Raw genomic sequence first — 27,303 nt, forward strand, 5'->3', positions numbered from 1 at the left:
GAAAACCCCGGAAATAACCACTGACCTATGAAAAGCTACCGGCAAGCTTTCTCACATCTCCACATTGGCCGAGCCTGAGACTCGAACCCATGCAGACAGAGGTGAGATGGCAGTGATCCGTAACAGAGAGCGCTTTAGACCACTCGGCCACACGGGGCCCCCTGGTCCATAGGTGAAATAGAGATTGCTTCTGTGATGGAGAGCGCTTTAGACTACTTGGCCACTAGGAGCCCCTTTGGGGCTGTTGGAGGAAATCATCAATGTAAGAATCTCACTAAAATGTTGCATCATGGTAATATTAGGTAAATCTCCTGTCTGCAAACAGAGGCTAAGGTTACAGTTTTAATTCATATTATGCCTATGTTTTGACATGCAGAGTAGTGCTCACTGAAACAGTAAAACTGATGCTTATTATTGTCTCTTCTAGGAATATATAAACCTACCAACCCCCAACCCACCAAAACCACTTTAGAATAACAAACACCTTTACTGAGAAGCCAATCTTTGAAATTTACTCCACTGTTATTCATTATGGAATTAATTAAGTTCCCTTTAACACTAACTAGCCAACTGTGAGCACTGTAACCTTCAGGCATTTAAGCTGTAAGATGCTTAGTCGGTGTCTTTTTTGTTGATTGTCTGACAAAGAAACATTGTATCAACTAGACCTAGTCACTTTTGAGTTAAGTATTGTCAGTAACACCTTTAGTGATTGTAGGACAAAGAAACAATGTATCAACTTGACCTAGTCACTTTTGAGTCAAGTATAGTCAGTGACACCTTTATCGATTGTCGGACAAAGAAACAATATATCAACTAGACCTAGTCACTTTCAAGTTAAGTATAGTCAGTAATACCTTTATTGATTGTTGGACAAAGAAACAATATATCAACTAGACCTAGTCACTTTTGAGTCAAGTATAGTCAGTAACACCTTTATCGATTGTCGGACAAGGAAATATCAACTAGACCTAGTCACTTTCAAGTTAAGTATAGTCAGTAATACCTTAATTGATTGTTGGACAAAGAAACAATATATCAACTAGACCTAGTCACTTTTGAGTCAAGTATAGTCAGTAACATCTTTATCGATTATATGTCAAAGTAACAATCTATAAACTCTGCATAATGACATTTAAATTTTACGCTGTTGAGGTGTTTTTTTGACAGTCTGATGGATTAGAAACTCCAAGACAGTTTTGATATATTATTATTTTGGAATATCCTTTGACCAATGTTTGTTGTTCAGAGTATGACAGAACCTTTGAACTGCCAGAGATGTCTGGAAAATTTAAGGAATTTAAAGAGGTCTTATGTTTATAAATCGGTCATGAAGGTGGCATCAGTGGCATAAGCACAGTATTAAAGTATTTTTGCAAGCCTGTAACTAAAACTTTTGGTAGGAATCTGATCAGCGGTGATACATTTGATGCTGAGGAGTGGGGGTTGCTTTTCTTCCCCTTCATATCTACATATGGTGGTGTTTTGGTAGAATTCAATTTAAATTTACTATGATGCATGCTTTTATTAGTAGACAATTTACTTATATTTTAATTCAACACTTCCCCTGGGTTACGTACCTGTGGTGTATGCATACCCTTTGGTGCCTAGGTCCATGGTCAAAACATGGAAACCACCAAGATCCCCACCATATAACTATTTACACACATTATCCACATGAAAAGTTGAAATCATTTACACAGCCAGCACTGGTTGCTGGATGTCTGTCTGCCCCCATGTGGATTGGTCTTTGGATGATAACTGAGAAACTTTTCATAGCCTCAACCTTAAAGTGCATATACAATTTACTTGGCCTTACAAGGGGAATTAATTTTTGCAGTCCTTAACCCCAACCTGGACCCAACCGATAGCATCATAACTTGGAAGTTATTGAGATACCCACCCTATAGTCAAGTATTTACCTCCTTGGAATGAAAAGGCCAGTCAGTTATGCAATAGCTATTGCTTCCTGAGTCTCTTGCTACTCTCTTCACCTCAGTTATAACATAATTTGTTCATAGCCCTACCTTGAAAGTATACATATATACTACTTGGTTTGAACAAGGGAATTCATGTACAGTAGGCAGTGGAAATGTATTAAGGTGAGGCAGAAATAAGCAAGACAATGTGTTCCACAAAACCTTTGTTGTATTTGCAAGCTTGCTTATGTGTTACTTGATAAGTAATACATCCAGTTCTCATCAGTGCATACTTACTAAGCACATTCTTATTGCCATTTGTTACATTTTTATTTGCCATTTGTTACATTCTTATTGCCATTTGTTACACAAAGTTTGGTATTTCATGTAAGATAATATATGCACTAGTGTAGAAGAAAGATCGAAACAAGAGAGATATTTAATTCACTTTCCTGATTATTTATGGTCCTTTTTTAAAGCCTGGTTTCTGATAATATTATTACTAAACTTTAAGCAGATACAGTCTACATACAGAATTTGCAACACTTTTTTATTTCAGTACATTTTACCAAAGCTATTGAAGTGTGGGAAAGATACTCTTCATTACATGATTCAGCGAATATCTTCAATAACAGGTGAGTGTTTATTCTTAAGTTAACGTTTCATTTCTCCAGCATGTAAATCATCACATCAATATGATTTTAGTCTTCATTTGAGATTGGCACCAAGACAAAATGCTGTGTGCAGAGGGTTTACATTATTTGTCATCTACGAAGCAGAAGATGGGGATTTCCTTATCTCTGCATTTTCTCTACTATTTTGTTTTCAAAAAAGATAGAAAATAATTTTTCGTTTTTTCCATCTTACCATTAACCTACTTGAAAACATTGAAGTTGCATCTAACATGATGGGGCAATTAATGTGCAGAATGCCATGTTGTTACATTATCAAACTGTCTAAGACAACCAGACTGAGACAACAAGACTAATGCATAGAAAAGTAAGGTTCCCAGATATGTAAGATTTTTCTGTCTTATTGATGAGAGATAAGATTTTTCTGTCTTACTGATGAGAGATTCTTTTACCGTAATGTTCATTTTCCTTGATTCTCATTTGTGTAATCATGTTATTCAGTCATCAAAAGCTGACAGTGTATGACTTTTTTCATCATATGTGAAGAATAAATTGTCCAGCCTTGAAACCTTTTGAAGCTAAATTGAATTAATATTGTAACAGGAAGGGACAGTTGCTATTGAGGATCAAATCAAGTACTTCTACTTCATAGTCAGGCACACATACCATAAGACTGGTTAATTGGTGTCGTCATTTACCTTCACTGCTACAATAAGAAAATCATTGACATGTCACTCTAGGTATGACTCCTTTGCTAAATCCATGTTTTTTTCTTTTGCATTCACTTACTATGATTCCTTCATTACTATTCAGAGCAGGGGAAAAGTCCAGATGGCCAGTTGGGTGCACTGATTATGTGCCTGAGAAGGGCTAGAGCCATGGGACTTTTGAAAAACCAGTCACAGGACCAGTCTGATATGTGGTATGGGCTTGTGGAGGTCAAACTCATTCATGGAGCATTGTCTAGCTCTGATGACCAGGTAGGGCACAACATCTGTGACAACACATCGGCTGTTAAGAATGTTTGAAATAATTATTCCAGCATATTTTGAAGAAAAGATGTGCTTATGTATATGTGATCATGCCCATATGGATGTATAAGCATGCTTGAGACAACTTATTCAGGTAGAGACCTGAAACCTTGACAAATGATTGAGGATGTCCAGAAGACGTACACATTTGTTTTCACTGAATTTTAGGCATTTTGGGGATCAAGTGAGAGGCCAAAATCTGATGCAAATCGGCCTTCAGCCTAAAGTACAATATTTCAAAACCATTTAGAATTCACAGTATTAGGTATTTACTCATTCTGTATTTTTTCCCCAAAATGATAGGCTATGGGGACATGTACAATACCACAAAATAATCCCTAGTTTTAGAATTTGTATCCTTCCCAAAGGGGAATGACTTGAAGGGGCTGGGTGCATCTGTTAATTGTTATATAAAATGTCTAGTAATTTCAGGGAGGTGGGTTGTGTTGTGCCACAATTTTTCCTGTATCACTCAAGATACTTTAGGACGGAGACATGCTGCCAGCATGCATGATTGTGCAGGTTTTTTTTCCACACATTGATGTACATGGAGAGCAGTGATGCGCAAGAACCCCTACATAAGTTTAAAGTCATAAATACAAAAATGTACTTTGCACAGTATACAATTTTTATTTAACCATTTATCTTTAAAGTGTTTGTCACAACTTAATTCATGCAAGTAGAGGTATTGTAGAGCTTGTCGTGACATCAGTCTTTTTTTCAGGTAGGCAATGGTTTACACATCTGGGTTCTTCAGCTTGACATAAATGGTTGTTAAACTAAATCTGATTGGCACATTGGACCCCGGAACAAGCATTCTGTCATAGTTTGAACCTTGCATCAAGGAAGTTTTACAAATATGTGTTTAAAATATGGGCTACCTAGAAAACCCAAAAATGGATGATAATTGTGATGATGACAGTGATTTTTAAAGTTATAAAGTTGATCAGATTGTTGGAGCTGAGAAAGCATTAATGGAGGTACCAGTGAGTTTTTTAAACCTGAAAATGGTGTTGAATATGAGTCCAATATACATATTGGATATGCACTGTGATTTTAGAATTTGACTTTCACCAAGGGACTTAGGTTGGGGAGACAAGATATGAATTTGCATTTTTATAAGTCCGTTCATCCACACACCAGTTTACCAGAATGTTTAAGTCTGAGATTCATTTCAGTGTTACACAGTGTTACAGTATTTACTTAGCTAAATAATTTCGTTTTTATAATACATATTAAAGGAGATTTATGTAACGTTTTGCATCATTCCAGATTAGACTTGATGCCTTTGGGCTGCTGTGTGAGAATCAGAGAACAACAGAACCAGTCAGTGAAGTGGAGCTGAGACTGATAGAATTTTTCATTCCATACAACCTGAACAGCCAGAGTCCCGCATTCAGGCAATACTTCCTGTCACATGTCAGAAAGGTAGTTTTCTGTCTCAAGGATTTTTTTTAATCATTCCTTGTGTCTATCAATCTGTCGGTCCATTTGTCGTTTCATCTATCCACCCTCCCATTAGTCAAAATCTTCTTAGTGCAACTAGTTTCAGTTTTTGATGAGTTGATGTGAAACTTGGTACATATTATGGGCATCAATTAAAGATATACATATTTACATATTACTATCATCATGTTGTGTTTTTTTTATAGAGTAATTGCTCATTCTAATTTATAGCTAAATGCAGTGTTTGATGTTGTTGTTGTTGTTGTAGGGTTTAATGCCATTTTTCAGCACACGATAGGCAATACATGGCGGCCAGTATTAATGGTGGAGGTAGAACCCAGGAAATCCCCGGCAAGAACCACTGAGCCTCAAGAAGCTACTGGCAAGCTTTCTCACATACCCACATTGGCCGCAGTGTTTTCATGTAATATTATGAGTAAGCTTGTGCTATGGTATTTTTTGTCCATTGTGTGTTGCCTTTCTCTCTGTATGTCAGTACTTGCAGTGAATACTGCAGAAACTTTATTTCTGACCAGAATTCAATCACATTAGTCATCAGGATCTTGGATGAAATATGAGTGACATTCATAGATGTGAATTAGGTGATCTTGCATGTGATTGGCTGAATTTGTGAACACTCTCGAGACCTAAGATTTTGATCATCAAGATCTCAGATAAGTTCAGATAAAAGTGACATATCATTGATATGATTTTGCTTCAGATTGGTTGAACTTGTGAGTACACAACAGACCATAATTCTAATCAGGTTTTAATGCAAATTGGTGTGTAAGATAACTTCATCAAGAAGATGAGTTGAATTGTTTGATTCACACATGTTCCGTGTTGATCAGATTGTGCATCTTCATGGATCAAACCTGCAGATGTCTGGTTACAAGTCCAAAACCTTAATCACTGCAGCTTGTCAGTGGTTTCCATTTTATGACTTGTGGGACATTACACTGAAGGGGTAAGGACAGACACATTAATCTATGCTGACTGCACAGATTACTCCCTTTTTAAAACCAAATGTATGTACATTTAAAGTTGTAGATAAAAAGAATATATAAACGCACACACACATACGCACATACACAGCAAAGATTGTTTAAAATGTTCTTGAATACAACACTTTCTCTGTTAGAATGTTTGACTTTAATTTCCTTAACCTAATTCGTAATTGCAATGTATTCCTAAGGCTCTGCTATATTATTCCTTTGTTACAACATTTAATTGATAATGGTGTTTTATTTGAGAAAATTAGCTACATTTGTATCACCTGATGCACCAGTTGTTGAAATAACAAAGCACCAGGTAACAAACATTTAGAAAACAATGGGGAAAAACGATGAATTTGGATTTAAAAAAATTCTCAATTAAACATTCTAAAAATCCCAGCCCCTTGTCAGACATTCTAAGCAACCTTCTCTTTGTCACTCTCTCTCTCTCTCTCGATATATATATATATATATATATATATATATATATATATATATATATATATATATATATATATATATATGTTGTTGTGGTGGGGTTGAACGCCATTTTTTAGCACACGATAGGCTATGCATGGCGGCCAGTATCAGTGGTGGAGGAAGAACCCAGGAAAACCCTGAGAAGAACCACTGACCCACGAGAAGCTACTGGCAAGCTTTCTCATACCCACATTGGCTGAATCCTAGACTCAGACCCACGCAGACAGGTCAGATGGCAGTGATCCGTAACGGAGAGTGCTTTAGACCACTCATCCACTCGGGGCCCCATATATATATATATATATCCATATATATATATATATATATATATATATATATATATATATATATATATATATATATAATATATATATATATATGAAAATACAACACTGTCATTAATAGACAATGTTTCCTTTTCTTATACATTGTTAATACACGTGAATTAGCATTCACTGGTTGTCATATGTTAGCTATATAGTTGAAAGATATCAGGCCCACTTGGGCATCCCATTTATTGATTGCTGTGAAATTTGTTCTCATTGTCGGAAGATGCTTAGATTGACAAATGATTTCCTCTAGTTTTTTTTATTAGTTATTGGTCTTAAATTACAGCTGGATGTAGTGTATGACATAATTTTGTGAATACAATTAGTCTTGCAGTTTTCAGCGAGTTGCAGTGAGACATTTTATACATATAATCAGATAAACATGAACCTGTTGACCTGTAATTTTGTCAGTCATTGCCCTTGTCTTCTTAATGCTGTATATCTTGCGAATTCAGTTTTCAATGGATTGCAGTGAAACTAGGTACATATTGTTGTCATTATCAGAAGATAAGTTCATTAACCAGTCTTTTTACCCTCACAGTTATGGTAAGAGTTATATCCCTTTTAACTTTATTTGTTACAGCTGTATGAAATTCATGTCAATCAGTTGGAAGTAGATGCACTGCAAGAAAAACCATGATGATCACATCAATATTGGATGAAACAATAAACGAGAGAAATATAATTTGTTTCAAGATTTCTATTAAATTACAACCTTGAAAATGCCAGTCAAAGAAAGACAGGTACAAACATGGATGGTTTGTGTTCCTCATTAAATATACACATTTGGTTAGTCAAATTTCTTACATTTAAATGGATGCATTGATTGAAACATAAGTATAAAACCAGCGTTTAGTAAAAATTCTTAGATTTGTATAATCCATATTGTGTATCTTGTTTGGCTTTCATGGAAAAAAGCAACTCAGACAAAAAGTTACCCTTATGACCTTTAATACTGCTATCCCTCATTTTAAGATCGGTATGGTCATGAATTCCATTCATTAAGTTGTGAAAAAATTATATGTATCATTATAAGTCAGTACATTCTGTTGCTTCCCTGGAAAGCATTATGAGTGAGTGCTGTACTTATTAAGTTTTACTTAACACATAATTGTTTGCTATTTACACATAGCATATGTTACATATACAATATATACTTGTGCATAAGCCCGTTTGCATATAAGCCTATCCCCGAAACATAAGTCCGAGACTTTAAATGCATTTATTTTACTAAAATAAAATAATATTTTCAAACCGAAAGAAAATGTTTTTCTCCAGTCATTCAAGTGTTCCACTTTTGTCCGTCCATCCCTTTTGATGTGTTTGAATGATGAAACCACCAGTAAATGTCATGCCTTTTGGCAGTCTTTGTTTAAAAATGATGACAGGAGGCAGCTTTGAACCATTGGCAAAACAGGCCAAAGCAAAGGTCGCAGGCATCACATCTATATTTCCTATTTTTGATAGTTTGAATGAGTACTCCTATGATGGATGATAAACTTCTGAAATGGTTCTGTTTTCTTTCAAGTCTTTTGGTAGCTTTTGTTTGATCTTAACTGCCTGAGATAGAAACCATAACACCAACTGGCTGATGAAATAAATTTTGATGGATCTACATACTTGTATTTGTCGTATTTTGTCATTTGATTACATGCAGACAAATTGCTGTTCTTCTGATAATGTCTGTTTTTTTTTTACATTTACAAACAGAACCTAGAGTTCTTTCTCCAGTTCAGGAACGAAGTGATCCCAAGCCAACAACTTCTTTGTTCTTGGCATTTCTTTTAATGCCACTTTGCTTTTCCTCTATTGTCATACTTGCTTCTTGTGTACATAAAATTTGTGTGCTGCTGCACATCTGTTATTTGCTTCAAGATTGAACTTGGCATCATAAGCAGAACTTGAACTTGGCAACATAAGCAGAACTCATTCTTTTATTTCCACTGCCATTCATTGTAACTATTGCTTTAAATTTCTAGAAAGAGTAATCTTAAACAACATTTGATAGTGGTAGTATTGTATATATATATACTTTATCATTTAATTTTTCCAGGGGTGATTGGTTATCAAATTGTATTGGATAATTTATTTTTGTTTTTGTTTTTTACTACTGGCAACTTCTTTCAGTTAACAAAAAATAAGATTGGTTGTATGTGTGGAAATCATTACGCATGAAACCACTTCAAGTAGATGTGACAGCTATGGTTTTGATTAGAAACCATTATCGCATTAAAGTATACCTCAGAGTCGGTATGGATTAGTTGTGTTCATTGGCATTTTGCAAGAAAACAAACCCATTATCTCTGAGGCATTAGTTACCATGGATTAAACATACTGGTAGTTATTGTTCTACAGCTAATAAACCTTTTGGCTCTATAAACAACTAAACATTAGTAGATAATAACTGATTTTAGGTGCTAAATATTTAGGGTACATCAAGTACGCTTTTAACAAAATCCATATGGCTGCCTTTTACGTCCAAAAATGTGTCAGAGAAATCCTTCAAGTTACTTTATTAACAATTAATAATGCTGACCAGTATATTTCAGCTTGCCTGTTATTTACCCTTCATAGGTTTGCATACAAACACAAATCCAAATGGAATCTTTCACACTTGTTACTTTAAGAATAACAAGTATACATGCATTATACTCTTGATACCAAAAGTTTTTGTCATTAATACCTTCAGAATCATAATCCCTAAATCTTTTTATTTAGTTTGTTGTCATATCTTAATAACAGTGAAATAAAGTTATCATGCTGGTTAGTCAGGTAATGTAGATTTCACTGATTAACCAAGTGTTAAACACTTGATGGAGAGATTACTGTTATGGTGTTTTTTTGGAAAATAACATGCAGTCGTGACTCTGATACAAGTATGCCTGCATTTTCTGGTGGATGATGTATATGCCTCAAATAAAAGTCAAGTACACTAATGCCCGTTTGTTTATTATGCTGCCTGCAAAGTTAGAAAAATAATTGTTTGATTTCATGACAGCACATGTCATATGAGCTATGCGGTATATTTGGAAAATAATGTTATTGTTGGTGATTTATAATGACAATATATACCAGTTGTAAAATAAAAAAATAATAAAAATTTTCAAGTTTGAACCTTGGCCTGCTGTTAAGTTGACCCCCCTCCCCTTCTTCCAGACTTGTATTTTTTCATAAATTATTTGGATATATGCAAATATATATATGGTAGTTAGGTCAATAAAAATGTTTGTATTCCTAATAGCTCACTACAGCATTTCCTTATTAGTCCTCCATAAGCATGTGCATTTCTGATTTTATTATTTCTAGTTTTTGTCAAGAATGAGTGAAAGTATGATCGCCCTAAGAAGAGATATTGCCTGCAAACAAAACACCTCTTCTGCTGACACTGCTGCAGAATTTCTCAAGAGCTATAAGGTAAATTCTAGAGGGACCTGAAGATTCGTTGCTCCTGATCTAGGTGATGTATAACTTCGACAACATTCTTTTTTAGTAACTTTGTTCTCTAAGGCTTCTTTATCATGTAAACTTTAATGAAACAGGTGGAATTAGTAGATGTGTCATGTGCTTTTTACGGGTTCCTTTTGAATCTGTAACCCGAGAAAATTATAATGTTGTTTCACTGCACTGTGGTCTCCCTTCAACAAATATTGTCTCAATGTTATATGCATCCTCTCTCTGTAATGTTTACATGATGAAAACCCCTTTCTCTTTCAGAAATTGTCTTTTTAAGGGACCTCTTAGCCTATCACATCATATCCAACCCATTAGGGTTAGGATACACCCCTATTGTTTCAAAACAGAATTGTTATGGGTAGCCCTGTATTTTATAATGCAACATAGCCTGTCTAAATTAATAGGATTCATAATTCCTTTTATTAAATAATTAAACAATAATTTGATGCTTTTTTTTAATTTCATGACTGTATTTTAATAAAATTCATGTTATTTAAATTGTTTTGTTACTGGTGTCAGCATTGCTTTCTAGAGAACAATAAAAGATTAGCAACTGAAGTCTTCTTTTAAAAAAAAGATGGGAGATTCCTTATGAGTGACTCATTGGTTATTATGTACCAATACAATGAGTGTAACTTTGAGAGGTATTTCAAAGATATTTTACCCAGTTATCTGATACTGTGTTATTTGTCACATTAAGATGTCTAGATCAGACATCAAGGTTATTTTAGATCAAAGATCAAGGTCATTCTAGATCAAACATCAATGTCATTTAAATTGTATAGTATATAAGAGACAAATTTTACACAGGTTTCTCTTGCAAAAGTCAGACTTATAGCACTGGTATCAGTATTGTTTCATACTATCCCCAAGTCAGTGCTTTAATTTGATTGTAGGTTAAAAATTGTTTTAAATTTTTTTTCTGATCATAAAAAATTGGATGCATGGCACCTGCAAAGGTACCACAGGCATTCATTATTATCCCTTTATTACTGTAAGTCATTTCAATTTTTAAGGTACCATTCTGTCAAGAGTAAGATGTAGACGTGTTTACAGTTTTTGAAATAAATTTTGGTTTCTGTTTGTTTGTCTAGAAGAGGAATTCATTATTGCATTTTTTTAATTTCATTTTTTTGTGTGTGGATGTTGTACAAAGTGGTTGCAAATATATTTCAGTTAGAATAAGAAATTATTGTGACTAATATGTATCAGAAATTAGCAGCGCATAAATCTGTAGAATCATTTCCATATTCAGGCATTCCTGTCCTGGTTGACAAGAACTCTCCTCTCCAGTCTGTATCCTGGTTCATCATTCGGAAGAAGGACTACTTGTTTGGCCACCCTTTCGATTATTACTGACACTTTTGGTTCATCTGCTGTTGTTCAAGGTAATAATATAATACATAGGAATTTTGGCAATCAACCCTACATTCTGGATGAATACCCTGAGCTGAGGTCAGTACGGTGTTAGATATCACCAGGCTAGAAACCATACTATACGGGCAGTTAGTGAATGTTGCTGGGTACAGAAAGTCTAAATTTGAGATAAGTAGCTCACTGCATGCAATTTTGTTTCACTAACAAAAGAAATTACCACATGAGACTTGTAAATAAGGGTTAATTTACCATCAGTGCTGTTTTCCTTAGCTGTTTTTGGATTTATTTGCCCAACAATATTGACAATGTGCACATTATAAATCCAAGTAATGCTTACTTTTTAATATACTGTATAATTGGTGATTTGTTGAGTCCTGCTGCAGACAACATAAACCCAAGTCATGATATGTGTTTTTTTTAATTCTACTGATTACTCTTTACAAAATGCATAGACCCAGATCTGCAGTCACATTATGTGTTGGCAGATCTGAGACTGTGTTGTTTGCAGTTGGATTCAACTTATAAGCAAGTTATACAGCATGTGAGTTTGGTTTAAAAATCAGGTGAATTCAGCACTGCAGTTTTTTAGTTTTAGCACATGTCTGCCTTGTTTAAAATTGTGTGAGAGCAGGTTATATATTGTAACCATACTGTCATTTGTTCTAGCAGTGCATGACCACCTAATTGATTACAAAGTGGCAACATTTTGGAAACAATTCAAGGTATTAATTTGTTCAACATATGCAGTAATGTTAACTCTCGTAATCTAAAGGAGCAAGAAATTTTTGTATCTAAAAATTATTTTAGTAGTATTCTACAAAGTATAAAATCAAGAATATTTATATTCTAAAACTCATACAAATCATAATTTTGGTATTGCACTTAAGAATGTACATTTAATTATTGTTGAACTAATTACATTATTTCATTATGCACAAGTTTATTCTGATGTTAAATGCATAAGAAACATATTTTCAAAGATTGATAATTTAATTACTTGTTAGGTATTAACAGCCTTATTGACTTACACATCATAGGGTTGTCATGAAAATTGTTCTCGATAAATCTCTTACACATTTGAGTATAGGAAAGTGTCTCTTTTATGTATCTCTTTATGACTTCAACTGTATAGCATTTCATTTAAGGCCACTCAATTTTTTATTTAAATTTTGTAGACTAATTGAAACACAGATAAGCTAAAATTCAGTAACTCGTAAAGTTGATACTATGAAGTAGTTGAAAATTTTACAGTTGAATAGGGCATATTTAAAAATATTTGGATAGGACTTTTTCTAATTTCATTATTTGTATGTATGGATGAAATTGAAATTTTACAGGATACAGTACCATAGTATATTTCATCATCTTTAAATAGGTAAAGTTTTCCGGTTTTTAAAAATAAATCTTTCACTGAAGGAAAGAATATTAACTATAGACTTTGATAACAAAAGCATTCATTTAGTTTGTGCAGGTAAATGAACGTCAATTTCAGTTAGAGGTAGAAGCACATAATTGCAAACTGGGAAATTCCGGTACAAGTCATTTGTCAACAAGAACCTACCTAATACCAATCTAGTTTGATAAATGAACCCTATAAATCTGTGTTGATACTAATGTACGATATGGGGTCTGATATCACCTGTTCATTAAATGTGCAATTTTGCTGTGTGCAAATCTTTCTGGAACAAACCTGCATACTCTTTAGACACGTATTTGGTAACAGCCATATCTAGTGCAAAATTCAAAATGGCCACTGGACAGAGGGTTGTACTATTCCATGTGGATTTACAAGTCACCAAACGTAGGATTTGCTCCAAAAATATAATGTACATGCCACCAAAAGTACCCTTTAGCTGACGTTAGCTCCAGTGCTGAGAGAAATGCCTATAAGTGATTAAAATATACGCTGATGTGTGCAGCCAAACTGGCTGCACAATTTTGCATGTTTTAATGAATAGGTGATATCAGCTGATATATCGGTCTAATACCAATCATACCCATAATGCCTTGCAAATAATTACCCACAATGACTTATAAAGATGGCTATGATTTGTACTGGGAAATTCACTGCATATGCCATCATCTGCTGTAAATCATCTTTCTAATTGGAATTGAAATTGAAATTCATACACCTACTTAAAGTAACTGAGCTCTCATATTATCAAGGTTTGTAATTTTTCATTTTTAATTTAATGAATTTTTTTTCTTCAGAAATTGGAGAGTTTCACTTACTTGACCATTTTGAACTATACTTTAGCATTTAGAATAAAAGACTGTTTTGAGTAGCTAGGGTAATGAAATTTATAAATAAGTAGCCAAAAATAAACATTGTGATAAAAATTTACAAGAATTTTAGGTTTTGTATGCATTTGAAAGGTTCTGTTGTAGACAGCATAGTGAACTTCCAATTCTAAGTTGAATAATGAAACAATCAAGTATGCAGAATGAAATAAACGTTGATGTTATTGCTATTAAGAAATTTAATTTTTGTTCATTATTTTAAAAAACAAAAATTCTTATTGTCTCTTGTTGTTTATAACACAGGTAAAGAAGATTTGGAGTTTGACTTGTATGGAGAGATTCAGTCCAGTGAGGTACATACACTTCTGGAATGTTTATCTGACACATTTGAGGAAAACAAACAGGAAGCAGTCAAGATCCTTGTAGCCTGTACCATGCATAAAAAAACAAGGATCATGGTTTGTACAAACTTAATTGGTAGAATCTAGTTTTGACATTAATAATATACCTTCCTTATGTCACCTATGTTAAGCCTATCTCAAGTTCTTACAAAATGTTGACAAATGTTTCTGTAGCTTTTTCACTAGTAAGTCTCTCTACTTTTCAGACTTCTTTAAGGTTGGACTCCTGGTCTTATCATAACAATGTACTGCATGAGGAAAAATTGTAAACTACTATATTTGTTTAATAATTTGATCAGTATGCTTAAGAATATGTAGAAAACAATACATGGTTTAGAAGGTAAGATAGATGACACTCATGATTTTAATTTCTAATTAGAGCAAGTTACACCATGAATTCAACCATTATCTGATGCATTTTGTTCCTCTTGAAATTGTAAATTTGTATGCCCATGGACTGAAGAATAAAACTTCCTTCCTATTCGATGTAGTGTTCTTGCATACCGATATTTTGGCCAAGAATGACCAGACAATGTTCCAACAAACTCCATAATAAGATGGAGTCACTGATTTAACTGTCTAGTGATGCTGTTTCTTGGCCCAAGTGTCAACAAACCATTCTTGCTACAGTGATCACTGTCACTAAAGTTTAAGTGGGTTTTTTTTGTTAAGACTCACACAGAGATGCTGCAGGGTTTAAGTCCCCCTGCATATCCGAGCATGGCCTTTTCTGGCTGTAAGTCAGAGCACATGAGTTTTGTACCGGATCCATTGGATCTACCTCCTTTCACCACCTCACTACTACCAGCCAGCCAGCCATCACAGGTTGTACAGCCATCGCCAAACATATAGCCTTCTCAAGTCTTTATCTCACTGATTTAGCATCATAGAGGAAAACTTTAAATCTGGTGCAACTGGTGGCAGCAGCACAGACAGCCACCAGACCCAACCGGAGCAATCAAAACATCATGTTAGCTTTGCTGGATTTGCCAGTGAAATTTTGCAGGTAAGAAGATTTCAACATTCATCTTCTTAACCATATATCAGGATCATAGATCAAATGACCCCATGCTGTGTTGCTTATATAATTACGAGAATGGGTTATTTTTCACATAAGGAATCAAGCTATTCTTCCATAGAAGGATACCCGAGGTTGAGGTCTGATGCTCAGCATCCCCTCCTCATATTACTTATTCTCCTAGCATAATGGGATTGGGGAACATATTCGAAGGAGAAAGCAAATGTTCAGGTAAATTTTGTTTCTCTGAGAATACTTACCAAATCAAATTACGCAGAAACCGTCCCAACTACCCTGCCATGCAAGCACTCTTGTTAGTATCTTGCTCAGCTGATACCTGGCAATCCCAAAGGGAGATAATGTGTAAGAGTTATTTCCCTTTGTCTTTTGACTGTGATGAAAAGACAATTTGATCTTTTAATAAGACAGGATTCATGAGGTAGCAGGGCTAATATTTCTGACATAATGTGAGTAGGTAAGTGTTCTTTGCTTTCTAGTGCCCAAGTCATAGATCTGATTTCTCTGTACCTTTCCATTTGGGTAACTTGGTTCAGAATGGACACACTCAGACTGATTCTCATTACCATTTAGGAGGTCGATTTCACAATCAGTTAGCTCTTCAGGATGAATATAGTCCAGTCCTCAAATCTTCCAGGAAATTCCTGGGATTCACATTCAGGGCATAGTAATTAGAACCATTTCCTCTTCCATGAATTTCAGCTGCTTGGATGACATTCTGCAAAAGTACAAGGAGATTTATATTTTTCTAAATCAAGACATGAAATCCTTTGTTTACTTCACACTGCATTGGATTCTTTGTCATCAAGAACAAATCTCACAGTGTCCCATTGCAGCATTTTATCCACTTCGACATGGGTTTCAGATGTAATGAAACAATGGCCGTCTCCCTCAGGAATGTACCTTGAAAGTCATCTTAATGGTATCTGCAATTCTTTTAAAGAAATATATCCCAGCCTGAGAATTTCTTCATTTATTGGGTTATCAGTGCATTAATGGAACTTGTCACCATAGCACACTGTTTATGAGAGCATTGTAGATGATTTGCTGATTGAAGCTGTGATAAAAAATTACAATTTTCGGATACATTAGACCCCATGTCAGCAAATGGAGAACTTTACCTGACCCTTTGTAAGTACTGCATTGTAAGTACAGCTTTCGGGAGTTATGATCTGCTTAAATACCATGGCAGATGCAGTTCCCACTTCCTGTCCTCATTTCAGGTAGTAAGCAGCTAAATTCATCTGATTGTATTCAGATAAATTTCCTCCCATTGGGGCCAGTGATTTATTACTGACAGGGTGGAATGCAAAGCTACCAGTTATTGTTTGCCAGTTTCAGATCTAAAGCCTGGAATGGTCTACATGCCTTCCCTTTATCTTCTCTGGTCCCAAAAGTCTTACAGAAAGTGAGGGACTGTTGGGTACTGAATGCTTCTCTCATGTGGGAAAAATCATGGATAAACATTTTTTATTTTTTTTGGCAGTAGAAGTTGCCTGGTCATTTCTCAGCTACTCAAGAAACCACAAATGCAGATTTTCCATCCAGACCAAAAATTGTCTTGCTTATATCAAGTAATCCCTTGTGTAAAAACAATTCTTAGAACACATGGTGGACAGAACTACTCTGGCAAAAGGGCCCAATATGTTGAAAGCATACAAGGGAAGTGGAGAGTTGTGAGGGGAAACATGCCACTCTTTTAAAAGCCTCAGTGCCACAGATAGCTAACTTTCCATTTCACCTCTTCGAAGAGAAGTTAGCCCCATGTTATTGTAAAAAGCTACCATTCCATGATCTCGGAAAGATTTTGTCATCATGGAAGGGAGGAAGTGGGCTAAAATAGTGACATTTCAGGCTTCTTGCTAACTTTGGTTTGGCTTGATTGATGGCTTTGGCCCTGTTTTTAGAATGTACCATGTCTTGGCTGAATAACATTTTATATTGAACTATTACTGTTAAGAATGATTGTCATATGTCATATTGATGTGTAATATCAATTTTTACTCATTTATCAGTATTTCAGACTAGTCCTAGTCATATTGGTGTGTAATATCAGTTTGTACTGATTCATCAGTACACCAAGTCCTAGTCATATTTGTGTAATATCAATTTGTACTGATTCATCAGTACACCAAACAAGTCCTAGTCATATTGGTGTGTAATATCAGTTTGTACTGATTCATCAGTACACCAAGTCCTAGTCATATTTGTGTAATATCAATTTGTACTGATTCATCAGTACACCAAACAAGTCATAGTCATATTGGTGTGCAATATCAGTTTGTACTGATTCATCAGTACACCAAGTCCTAGTCATATTTGTGTAATATCAATTTGTACTGATTCATCAGTACACCAAACAAGTCCTAGTCATATTGGTGTGTAATATCAGTTTGTACTGATTCATCAGTACACCAACAAGTCATAGTCATATTGGTGTGTAATATCAATTTATACTGATTCATCAGTACACCAAACAAGTCCTAGTCATATTGGTGTGTAATATCAGTTTGTACTGATTCATCAGTACACCAAACAAGTCCTAGTCATATTTGTGTGTAATATCAGTTTGTACTGATTCATCAGTACACCAAACAAGTCCTAGTCATATTGGTGTGTAATATCAGTTTGTACTGATTCATCAGTACACCAGCAAGTCCTAGTCATATTTGTGTGTAATATCAGTTTGTACTGATTCATCAGTACACCAAACAAGTCCTAGTCATATTGGTGTGTAATATCAGTTTGTACTGATTCATCAGTACACCAGCAAGTCCTAGTCATATTAATGTATAAATCTATCTATTCTGGTTTATCAGTAGAGCAAATGAGCCCTAGTAAAAAATACTATGATAAGTTTTTGGTTGGATTATTTCTTTAGGCATCTAGTTTACATGCAGTTTTGGAATACATGGCAACAACATATACTTCCCATCCTTCCTGAGGTCTTCCTGCACCTGGTTTGTGTCACATGGCATCATGCCTTTTGATGTATTATCATCTTGTATCAGAGGTAGATCATGTGTATCTTTTCTTGTTTGGTTTAACTAATGCTGTTCTGATTAATTGATTTGACCGAGTATGGATCATTTTCTGGAAAATGATCAACAAGTCACAGTTTCTTTGATTAAATTTGGTCTTTTGCTCTTGCTGTTGTAGACTTCATGTTATCCTAGAATTAGCCCAGATTTTGACAAGATGTTGACAAATTAATTTACTATTAATCAGTCATTTAATTGGTTAAAAGAAACTTGTAATCAAGAATGAAATTTTATTTGATTCTTAACACTATACTTCCACATACCAAGTAACAGTCATGTTGAGTAATTGAGGATGTTGATAGCATTTTTACCATTGTAAATTGACCTTTACCCATGATACATCAGCGGAGTTGCTAAAATGGGTATTGTTGCTCATTAAACCATCATGAACAGCATTCATATTTTAGCACATTTTAGAATATTTTTTAATAGATAAGTTCTTTAAGATATAATTCTAGGTTCTGCATTGTCAGTCATAGCATCTTCACCATCTTGATATTACTAGGGTTTTGACAAATTGTAGATTCTACTGCAACTGTCGACCAGTTAGAGAGTGAAATATATTTCATGTTGTAAAATACATTTACATTTGTCTCTCTTTTAATAGTCCAAGAGACAAATGGAAGCCTTGTTTGACATGGCTCTTAAGCTCTCAGGAAGTACAAAACCACAGGACTGTACAACAGCTGCTTACTTGTTCCGTCTGCTTCTTCACCAACATGACTGCCACGAGATTTTACAGGGCCAAATGAACAAAGAGAACAAACTTCCATTGCCTGGAATAGCAAACAGCAATTTTGGCAGAAGACTTTTGTTGCTATGGATACTATTGAAGTATCTTCAAGATCAGAGGGTTGTTGCTGAAAAAAACTTGCTTATTGCAGCAGCAAACAGACCTCTGTATTCTACAATTCACTGCATTCGATACATTCTCAGTGATGTTGATTACAGGTAAATAGTAAATGAATTAGATTATAAATGTATATATGACCAAGAGACTGAAGGATTACAAACAGAATACTTAGGTATAGATTCTTAAAAGGTAGATGATAAATATTTATATGTGAACAAAGGTTCTATGGAAAACATTAAAAATACTTGGAATTTCTCTGAAAGCCTTTTTTAAAATACATTTTTCAGGTTCAGTTGGTATCAGATAATACATATTTTGTAAATATATTTCATTGAAACTAGAAGTAAACATTTTGTATGGATGTTTTCTTTGTTTCCTTTAACTATGAATGTTATCCTTCCTTTGTCAAGTTTTAAATCTTCTGCAGGAAAATTGAGAAAGCAGATGAACAAGACTGGAGAGATTTTCTGTTGGCATTACTCAACGAATGTTTTGCCATTGCTAGAGTTGTGTCCCCTGTTGTCCATAATTCTTCACCAGAGGGCAATATACCAGTGGAGGCCATTAGAGGTATTAATTAATATAGATAAGAAGATCTAGTTATAATATTTTTTACTGACTTCCTTTACAAATTTGAATTACTTGTGAACCATAATGTTGTCATCAATAACATCACTTCTGTTAATTAACTCATTTAAACAGATGATCTACTAACTGTCTTAACTAGAATTTTCAGAAGGACTATTGCTGCTTCTATCTATTTGTTAAGTTCAGACTTTTAGCATTGGGGCAGGGGGCTCGTGAGATTTAGTTGTAGCCTTGCAAATAGGTTAGCAATCGTACACTCACTTTTTCCTCTTGTTTTTTTGTTGTTTCAGGACCAAGTCTAGATGTCATATCACTTCTGACAGAGGAACTGAATGTTCAGTTAATGCTTGATGCAGAAGAAATGAAAAGCACACAGACGGTGATGCTGATGCCAGAATATCTGGTGGTCTGCTGTTGGAGAAGCATCAAGGAGATCTCACTGTTGCTGGGTCAAATCTCACATGATGTACCCGTCTCAGATCCTGAGAAAACTGATGAAATTGGGTTGATAGACTGTCAACAGGTACAGTGTAACCTCAATTTATTGCATGCCAGTAGCTTGTCACCCTCAATGTTTGCCATATGCCAAGTTTTTCTGCAGGCTTATTGTGTGCTGGCAGATCAGGGTCTCTGCAGTTTTTTAGGTTGTTAGGAGTAATTAGTAGAAGAAACAACATAGACCTGATCTGTCAGCACATTATGCTTTGGAATATCATGATCTTTGTTGTTTGTAGTTTGACTCAACTTATAAGCAATTATATTTGGTATATTGCCTGTCTTTGTTTGATAATATTATGAAATTTAATAAGTAATAATTTGTACATACTGCGTATTTTCTTGCATATACTATAAAACTGTGACAATAACCGGGAAGAATGTCTCACAGTAAAATAAAATGCACAACGAGAAATTGAATTACGTTTTGCTTTGATTCTTTCTTAGTGAGTAATCCACACATTCTGCTTGCTTACCTCATATTTTCTTTTCTTTTAAAAAAATTAGAGTCTCTGAGACCAAGGATAAATACAATTATATTTTGTGCCATTTTCTTTCACCATGGATTTAATAAATTATATTTTTAAGTGAAAAACTGAACAGAGACAGTGATGATGTTACACAGGATAGATCAATAATGAAACTTGTAAAGAAAGATACAGACTGGTAGGAGGCCATATTCCTATAGTTTACAAATCTGCATCTGTAACTTTTTCCAGTCATTAATGAAATTTTTAATACAAGGGTAATGTGTTCCTGCTGGAAGATGAAAAATGCCTAAATGTTAAGTGTATCAGTTATTATTGAATTTAAATAATTCAGATGGCTTGTTTTCTAGGGTCACTTTTTGGCAAATGATAAGCCTGGTGTAAATTGGACACCTTTGAGGTGGGATGGGGGCAGTGTCAGATTAAGCTAACATGGGGCCTGTAGCATATGTTATAAAGGGGCCCTAAATTTTAAAAAAACCCATACAACATTAAAACACATACACTTTTAACTTGCATAGTAAAGTGATTGTATTTTTTCAGATTGCTGCACAGCCAGATAATATGACAAATATGTCTGACATTTCACTAATAATATTATATTGTAACACCACGTGTGTTATATATAAAAAAGACCAGAATTCAGGACTTAAAAATGCTTTTTATAAATAATAAAGGTAAGATGGAACATAACATGCCTTTCAATATCGCATGGTAACTTTACATCAACACAGTGTTTGTCACAACAATATCAACTTCTGATAATATAGAGCAGTTTTGTGTCTAAATGCCAAAAAGACAACATGGTAATACACCATATTATGGTGAAATTAATTATATTATTAAATTCATGTCTATATTAGCAGCTAAATTTATTAGATTGACTGTAACACATTTTAACGTAGTAGCATGATCTCAGTGAAAATAATTTTAGTGCTAGTGTACTTGAGTAGTGTGGTGGGAGATAGCAGCAGCTTTATAAAGAATTAAAATATAATAATTATAAGGCATTTATATTCAGTAGCAATCAAGTAATAAAACTACTTAAAATTTCTCATAACAATTTGATTCAGTTTGGGATTTTAAGGTGCCAGAGTTAAAAATATTGGCTGTGTACAAATATATAATTGATGATTTTATACATGGCCTAAATTGTTTACTACTTAAATATTTGTACTTTGCTGCTTTGACAGCTACCTGCCAGTGCAGTGTCTGCACTCGTATTTATAGATGCTTATTCACATCACATGACCGTAGTTAGCCAATCAATGTTTGTCCTCAGGGTTAACCATGGCAGTAATCAAGTCAACTGTTAAAACTGCATGGAAAAATCCCTCTGAACACAAAATTTAGACAGAATTAAGATGTCCTCTCAATGTCCGTGGTGTGCATTTTTACTTTATATATTTATACCTATGATTAAGTAGAACTGAACAAAACAGACAAGTGAATTTCGATGTGAATCAAGCGAGAGTACAGCATACTGCTGATGCAATGAGTCGTAATATGGTTAGAAATAGTCCCTATCAAATGTATACTATTTCACACATTAAAGTAAAATAGTAAGTTCTACATAACCAAGAACTTACAATAATGAACAGTAACATTGGTTCTAACTCATTGTTCAACCAAGTGGCCGAGTGGTCTAAAGCGCTCTCCATTATGGATCACTGCCATCTCACCTCTGTCTGCGTGGGTTCGAGTCTAAGATTCAGCCAATGTGGGTATGTGAGAAAGTTTGCCAGTAGCTTCTCGTGGGTCGGTGGTTCTTCCCGTGGTTTTCCCGGGTTCTTCCTCCATCATTAATACTGGCCACCATGCATAGCCTATCATGTGCTGAAAAATGGCGTTAAACCCGACAACAACCTATGATTAAGTAGAACTGAACAAAACAGACAAGTGAATTTCGATGCGAATCAAGCGAGAGTACAGCATACTGCTAATGCAATGAGTTGTAATATGGTTAGAAATAGTCCCTATCAAATGTATACTATTTCACACATTAAAGTAAAATAGTAAGTTCTACATAACCAAGAACTTACAATAATGAACAGTAACATTGGTTCTAACTCATTGTTCAACAAAATTCTGACGAGAAATGTGATTCTTCGGCCAGGCACATTGATTTCCATTGCAATCCTACATTTCCACTGTTTTGGTAACAAAACTCCACCAGATGGTTGAAGTCACTAATTTATGGACTAGCGTTGTGTTTCTGGCTTTGATAATCCAGAATCTCGAAAGGTAAGATAATTCATTTCCTAAACTATTCATGAGAAATTCCAGTACAACATGCATGGTCCAACATGCAAATGAATATGGCACAATAACTGCTAACATGCAAACTTCTTTCCACTTGATGTCCCAGGCATGTAGAACTATTAATGTCTTTAGATGAATTCCTTGACAAATTCATTAATACTCATAACAACGTTGTGATGTTACGAGAACCAGAGCAGGGTTTTATACTCACATTTAGTATAAAACACAGAGTATACAGTTATAAGAGATGCAGATGGCAATCTAAACAATGGTGGGTGGCTGGCTTATGTGCAGGAATGGAAGAAGTAATTCACACATGGTAGATGTTTTCAGTGACAGATAAAAATGACATGATCAGATATGCCAAAGTCTCGTCTTTTAAACATCATCTCACATCTCAACGTTTAACATCAAATAATCTTCACACATTAAATGGACAATGTGCATGCAAAACTCCATTAAGGTATTACAACATAGTGAACTGCCTCATGTTTCTCTGACTTTGTTTCATATTTTTACATTATAATTATTAGTATTATTATTGGAAAAGAAATGTAGTTCTTAATAGTGCCAGGTAATTTGGTTTGTTGAGTTAGGTATTACAGTATGCATGTAGGTAATTGATAGCTTGAAAGCATATAGCACAGGACCCGTAGCATATACTACTTTTGCTACTAGGATAATCCAGCACTAGGTGGTGGTGTTCTACATTGAAAGTTGACTTGATTTCAAATGTCTAGGCTACATTAACTCTTTTCGAATATTATATTTTCCTTATTTCTAATTCTTCAGATTGTGAGCATTGGAGAATATTTTCAGAACCAACTGCTGGAGTCTAAACACAGGGGAGCTTTTGAACTGGCTTATGCTGGATTTGTTAAGATGACTGAAATGCTTTGGAAGTAAGTGATACAATTTTTCACAATTGAAAAATATGACTTTTTCTAAATTTTGTATATGCATACTTTTGACGTGAATAATTGTATTTATTTTTATTTGTTTATACATATTATTTGCTTGAACTAATGTCAACAATTCTGTAGAAATCATAAAATTACCTATCATTAAATTACCTAAAAAGTAGCCAGTATAAAAAAATGGATGGATGGATGGAATTTTGACTGAGTAGACAGCTGCATAGAAAATCTAGGTGCCTGTATTTTAAAGAAATTATACAAATAAGTTTTGTAAGTCATATCATCCATCTTTTTTTTAGGAGTTATATCAGTGTTTTACATCACTTGCCCAGTGAATGGCTGAGGAAGATGATGTCCGACATCAAATCAGATGATCCTGATTCTAGACTGTGTGCCACACGTAGGAGTGCAGGAATCCCCTTCTATGTTCAGGTAAGGTAACCAGTTTATTATCAAGGGATAATTTTGCAGGAGTGAGATTTGACTGCAATACCATGGGTATTTTCTTTCTTTCACGCTTTTTTTTTTTAATGTGTGCACATATTTGCATGTTTGGTGGATTGTGAAAGATTGCCAAATAAATTCTGTGTGATATTTCTTTCCACAAATAATCTTCACTTGACATTCTTTGGACAAAATTTAGTTCTTTCAAAATTACAGATATGGTCAATGGACATTCATTAAGTGAAAGCTACTTACTATAAATCACAAGACTTTTAGCTCAGTCAAATTTCAAGTATCTTATTTCTTATTAACAGATTACAGTACATTAGGAGTATGTTTGCTGCCTTGCAAATACAGCATTCCTAAGCCCACATAAGACATTGCAACCATCCTGGCTTGGTCTGCTACCTTTAAATCCATCATTTCCAAGCCAGCAAAAGATGTTGCAACCATCTTGGATTTGTTTAGAAGTAATGATGTTAAAAGGTTGTCTGCCTGCTCAAAAAGGAAATCAACTTCTGGCATATATTCTTATATCTAAGGGGAGACTACTTTCATCCTCTAGATGAGACTAGTTTTCCCTTCAACATTAGAATATATACCAATAAACTTTATCAGTGTAGATGTGCATATTGGCAAATTAAAAAAATCTGAGTGAATCACCAATAAGCAAAAATGAAAATTTTTGGTATCTCAGTATATTTCCACACAACATTATGTACTTTAAACAAAATTAAATATCATTGTTAAATGCAAATAGAATTATACTCAAGATATTCAGTACATTCATTCACACATTGTTCAAAAGTCCATATGCACACTAAGTGGTATTAAATCCTTTGTGTGACATTACACTTATAAAATGATGGCACCCTATTGAACATAATGTGCCCTCTGTTTGCTTAAGTTTCTTATTTGGATAAATTCCATGAGGCTAAGTTCATCAATATAATCACCCACCTACATATGTTTAATGTGTAATTCCGTAATGGAAGTATCTGCTCTATTCCTCAGTGGTGAGATCTTTTTAGTCTGGTAGTTCACTCTATCCTAGTATAGTTGCACCCAATGCAACACATTTATGATCTGTTTCTGATGTCGATTTAACATGTGAACGTTGAGCTATAACAAGACAACAGGCATGTGTGGTGATAGGTTCTAAGAAGAAGCTCTATATGAATATTGGTAGCTGCTTCTCTCACATGAGGCATGCTGGGATTGAAGTGTGTGTGGTTGCAGAGGCATGTGTTAATATTACACTAAATACAGTATATGAGAAAACTTCCAAAACTGTCTATCTATATATCATGTATATTTTAACACAAAATTTTAAAGGGTCTAAAATATTTTAGCAAAAATTAGTTCTCTTTCTAATTGAATAAATTGTATGTTCACTAATATTTATGATATATACAATATTTGTCTTAATCAAATTGTCTTGTTCACAGTGTCTCATTCAGGTGTTCTTTTACAAATTATCTTAATGATCATAACTACTTGAAATTTATTTGTTTTTGTGGACATCATTTTTTTTATAGCTTTGCAAAGTGGTAAATGGTTTTGGTTCTTAATTTTTTTGATTATCCTCTGACAAAAGGGCAGAGTTTTTGAGTAAGACATTTTGTATGGGATATTTAAATTAGATAGTTGTAGCAACGACAAAATCCATGATAACTGATACCTCATGAATAAAATAGAATTCCTTGGGGGCACTTGCTTTAGATTTTTAATGTACTGAACGAGGTAAATAGATCCCATAGTTTGATTAGTTAAAATTTACATCAAATTACAAATGGTATGCACCTGCTATGATATCAACTTGTCATGTCAATAAAAACCCGAAATATTTATGCCATTGATTGAACTTGTATCATGAATGGTTCTTTAAAAAATTTGCACTTCAAAAACGTTCCAAAGAGATGCATGTTCTGATTGCCACACTGAACACAGTTGGCTTGTGTAAAGTAGATCTATCACAGGTGTTCTGAAGTCTTAGACATACATATACAATTGCACAAGCTCATTTGTGGCATTACTACCACTATGGACAAAACTTTCTTTCTTCTTAAAAAAAAATATTACTAAAAATGGCTTATACAGCCTGCACCCCATAATGACATCCTCATGAAAAATGATGGTGTTGGAATATATTTATTACATAGAAATCCACAACAGATCTTGCACTTAATGAGGTGGTACAAGAATCGATCCTGTTTACTTAGATAAAGGTACATATGTTTAGAAAAAAAATTCGCTGCAAAAAGAACATGGTTCCAGAACAAAATCAAGAACTTAGGGATTCTGCAACTCACTTGATTTCATCTCAGGCATAACTGGGTTCAGTAGAACTGTAAATCAAATGTGATGAGTATTTGTCCAAGCATTTGTATGTAAAAGCGTGAAGTTGTGAATAACATTTTGTATTTGCTTTAAATAACATGGTATTAATTTTATTCAAATCTAGATTTAGTACAGCTACTCATAATGTTTTAAATTCTTTAGAAATTAACAGAATTAACTATATAATAATTGTCAAATAAATAACAAAACTGTAGTTGTACAAACTTACGGATGATGTATTCTAATCATTTTAGGCACTTGTGACAACCGAACCTACAAGCACTGGCAGGATGTGCTTCAGGGAAGCCATGGAAGAGTTACTTACCCTTAGTTTGAGTCCAGAAGGGAGTGTGGGGAGTCCCATAAATGCTAAGGTAAGGATGGTATTATCTTCACCATATTTTTTTATTATCAATTTGATCAGATATTCTAGTTAAATTAATATATTGGTGATATATTTAGTAAGGACTGTTCAATTTAAACATACATGGTACCCAGGGAAGGGAGTTTTTAAAAAATACATGCCAGGGTACTT

At 34.3% G+C, this 27,303-nt stretch overlaps 1 protein-coding gene across 1 annotated transcript in view; it reads left to right on the top strand.

Annotated features, from left to right (window-relative positions):
- Nucleotides 1–27,303, top strand: part of LOC149805676 (tRNA (32-2'-O)-methyltransferase regulator THADA-like) — a 135,083-nt gene that overhangs the window by 44,878 nt on the left and 62,902 nt on the right. Inside the window, exons 15-26 of the mRNA XM_089950327.1 lie at nucleotides 2,479–2,554; nucleotides 3,365–3,531; nucleotides 4,855–5,010; nucleotides 10,139–10,246; nucleotides 11,541–11,673; nucleotides 14,207–14,361; nucleotides 18,989–19,332; nucleotides 19,662–19,804; nucleotides 20,113–20,345; nucleotides 23,860–23,969; nucleotides 24,284–24,416; nucleotides 27,023–27,142. Coding sequence (XP_089806453.1) covers nucleotides 2,479–2,554; nucleotides 3,365–3,531; nucleotides 4,855–5,010; nucleotides 10,139–10,246; nucleotides 11,541–11,673; nucleotides 14,207–14,361; nucleotides 18,989–19,332; nucleotides 19,662–19,804; nucleotides 20,113–20,345; nucleotides 23,860–23,969; nucleotides 24,284–24,416; nucleotides 27,023–27,142 — 1,878 coding nt within the window. The remainder of the gene's footprint in view (nucleotides 1–2,478; nucleotides 2,555–3,364; nucleotides 3,532–4,854; nucleotides 5,011–10,138; nucleotides 10,247–11,540; nucleotides 11,674–14,206; nucleotides 14,362–18,988; nucleotides 19,333–19,661; nucleotides 19,805–20,112; nucleotides 20,346–23,859; nucleotides 23,970–24,283; nucleotides 24,417–27,022; nucleotides 27,143–27,303) is intronic.

Source organism: Sinohyriopsis cumingii, chromosome 2, assembly GCF_028554795.1.
Source record: "Sinohyriopsis cumingii isolate HCF-2022 chromosome 2, ASM2855479v2, whole genome shotgun sequence".
NCBI lineage: Eukaryota > Metazoa > Mollusca > Bivalvia > Unionida > Unionidae > Sinohyriopsis > Sinohyriopsis cumingii.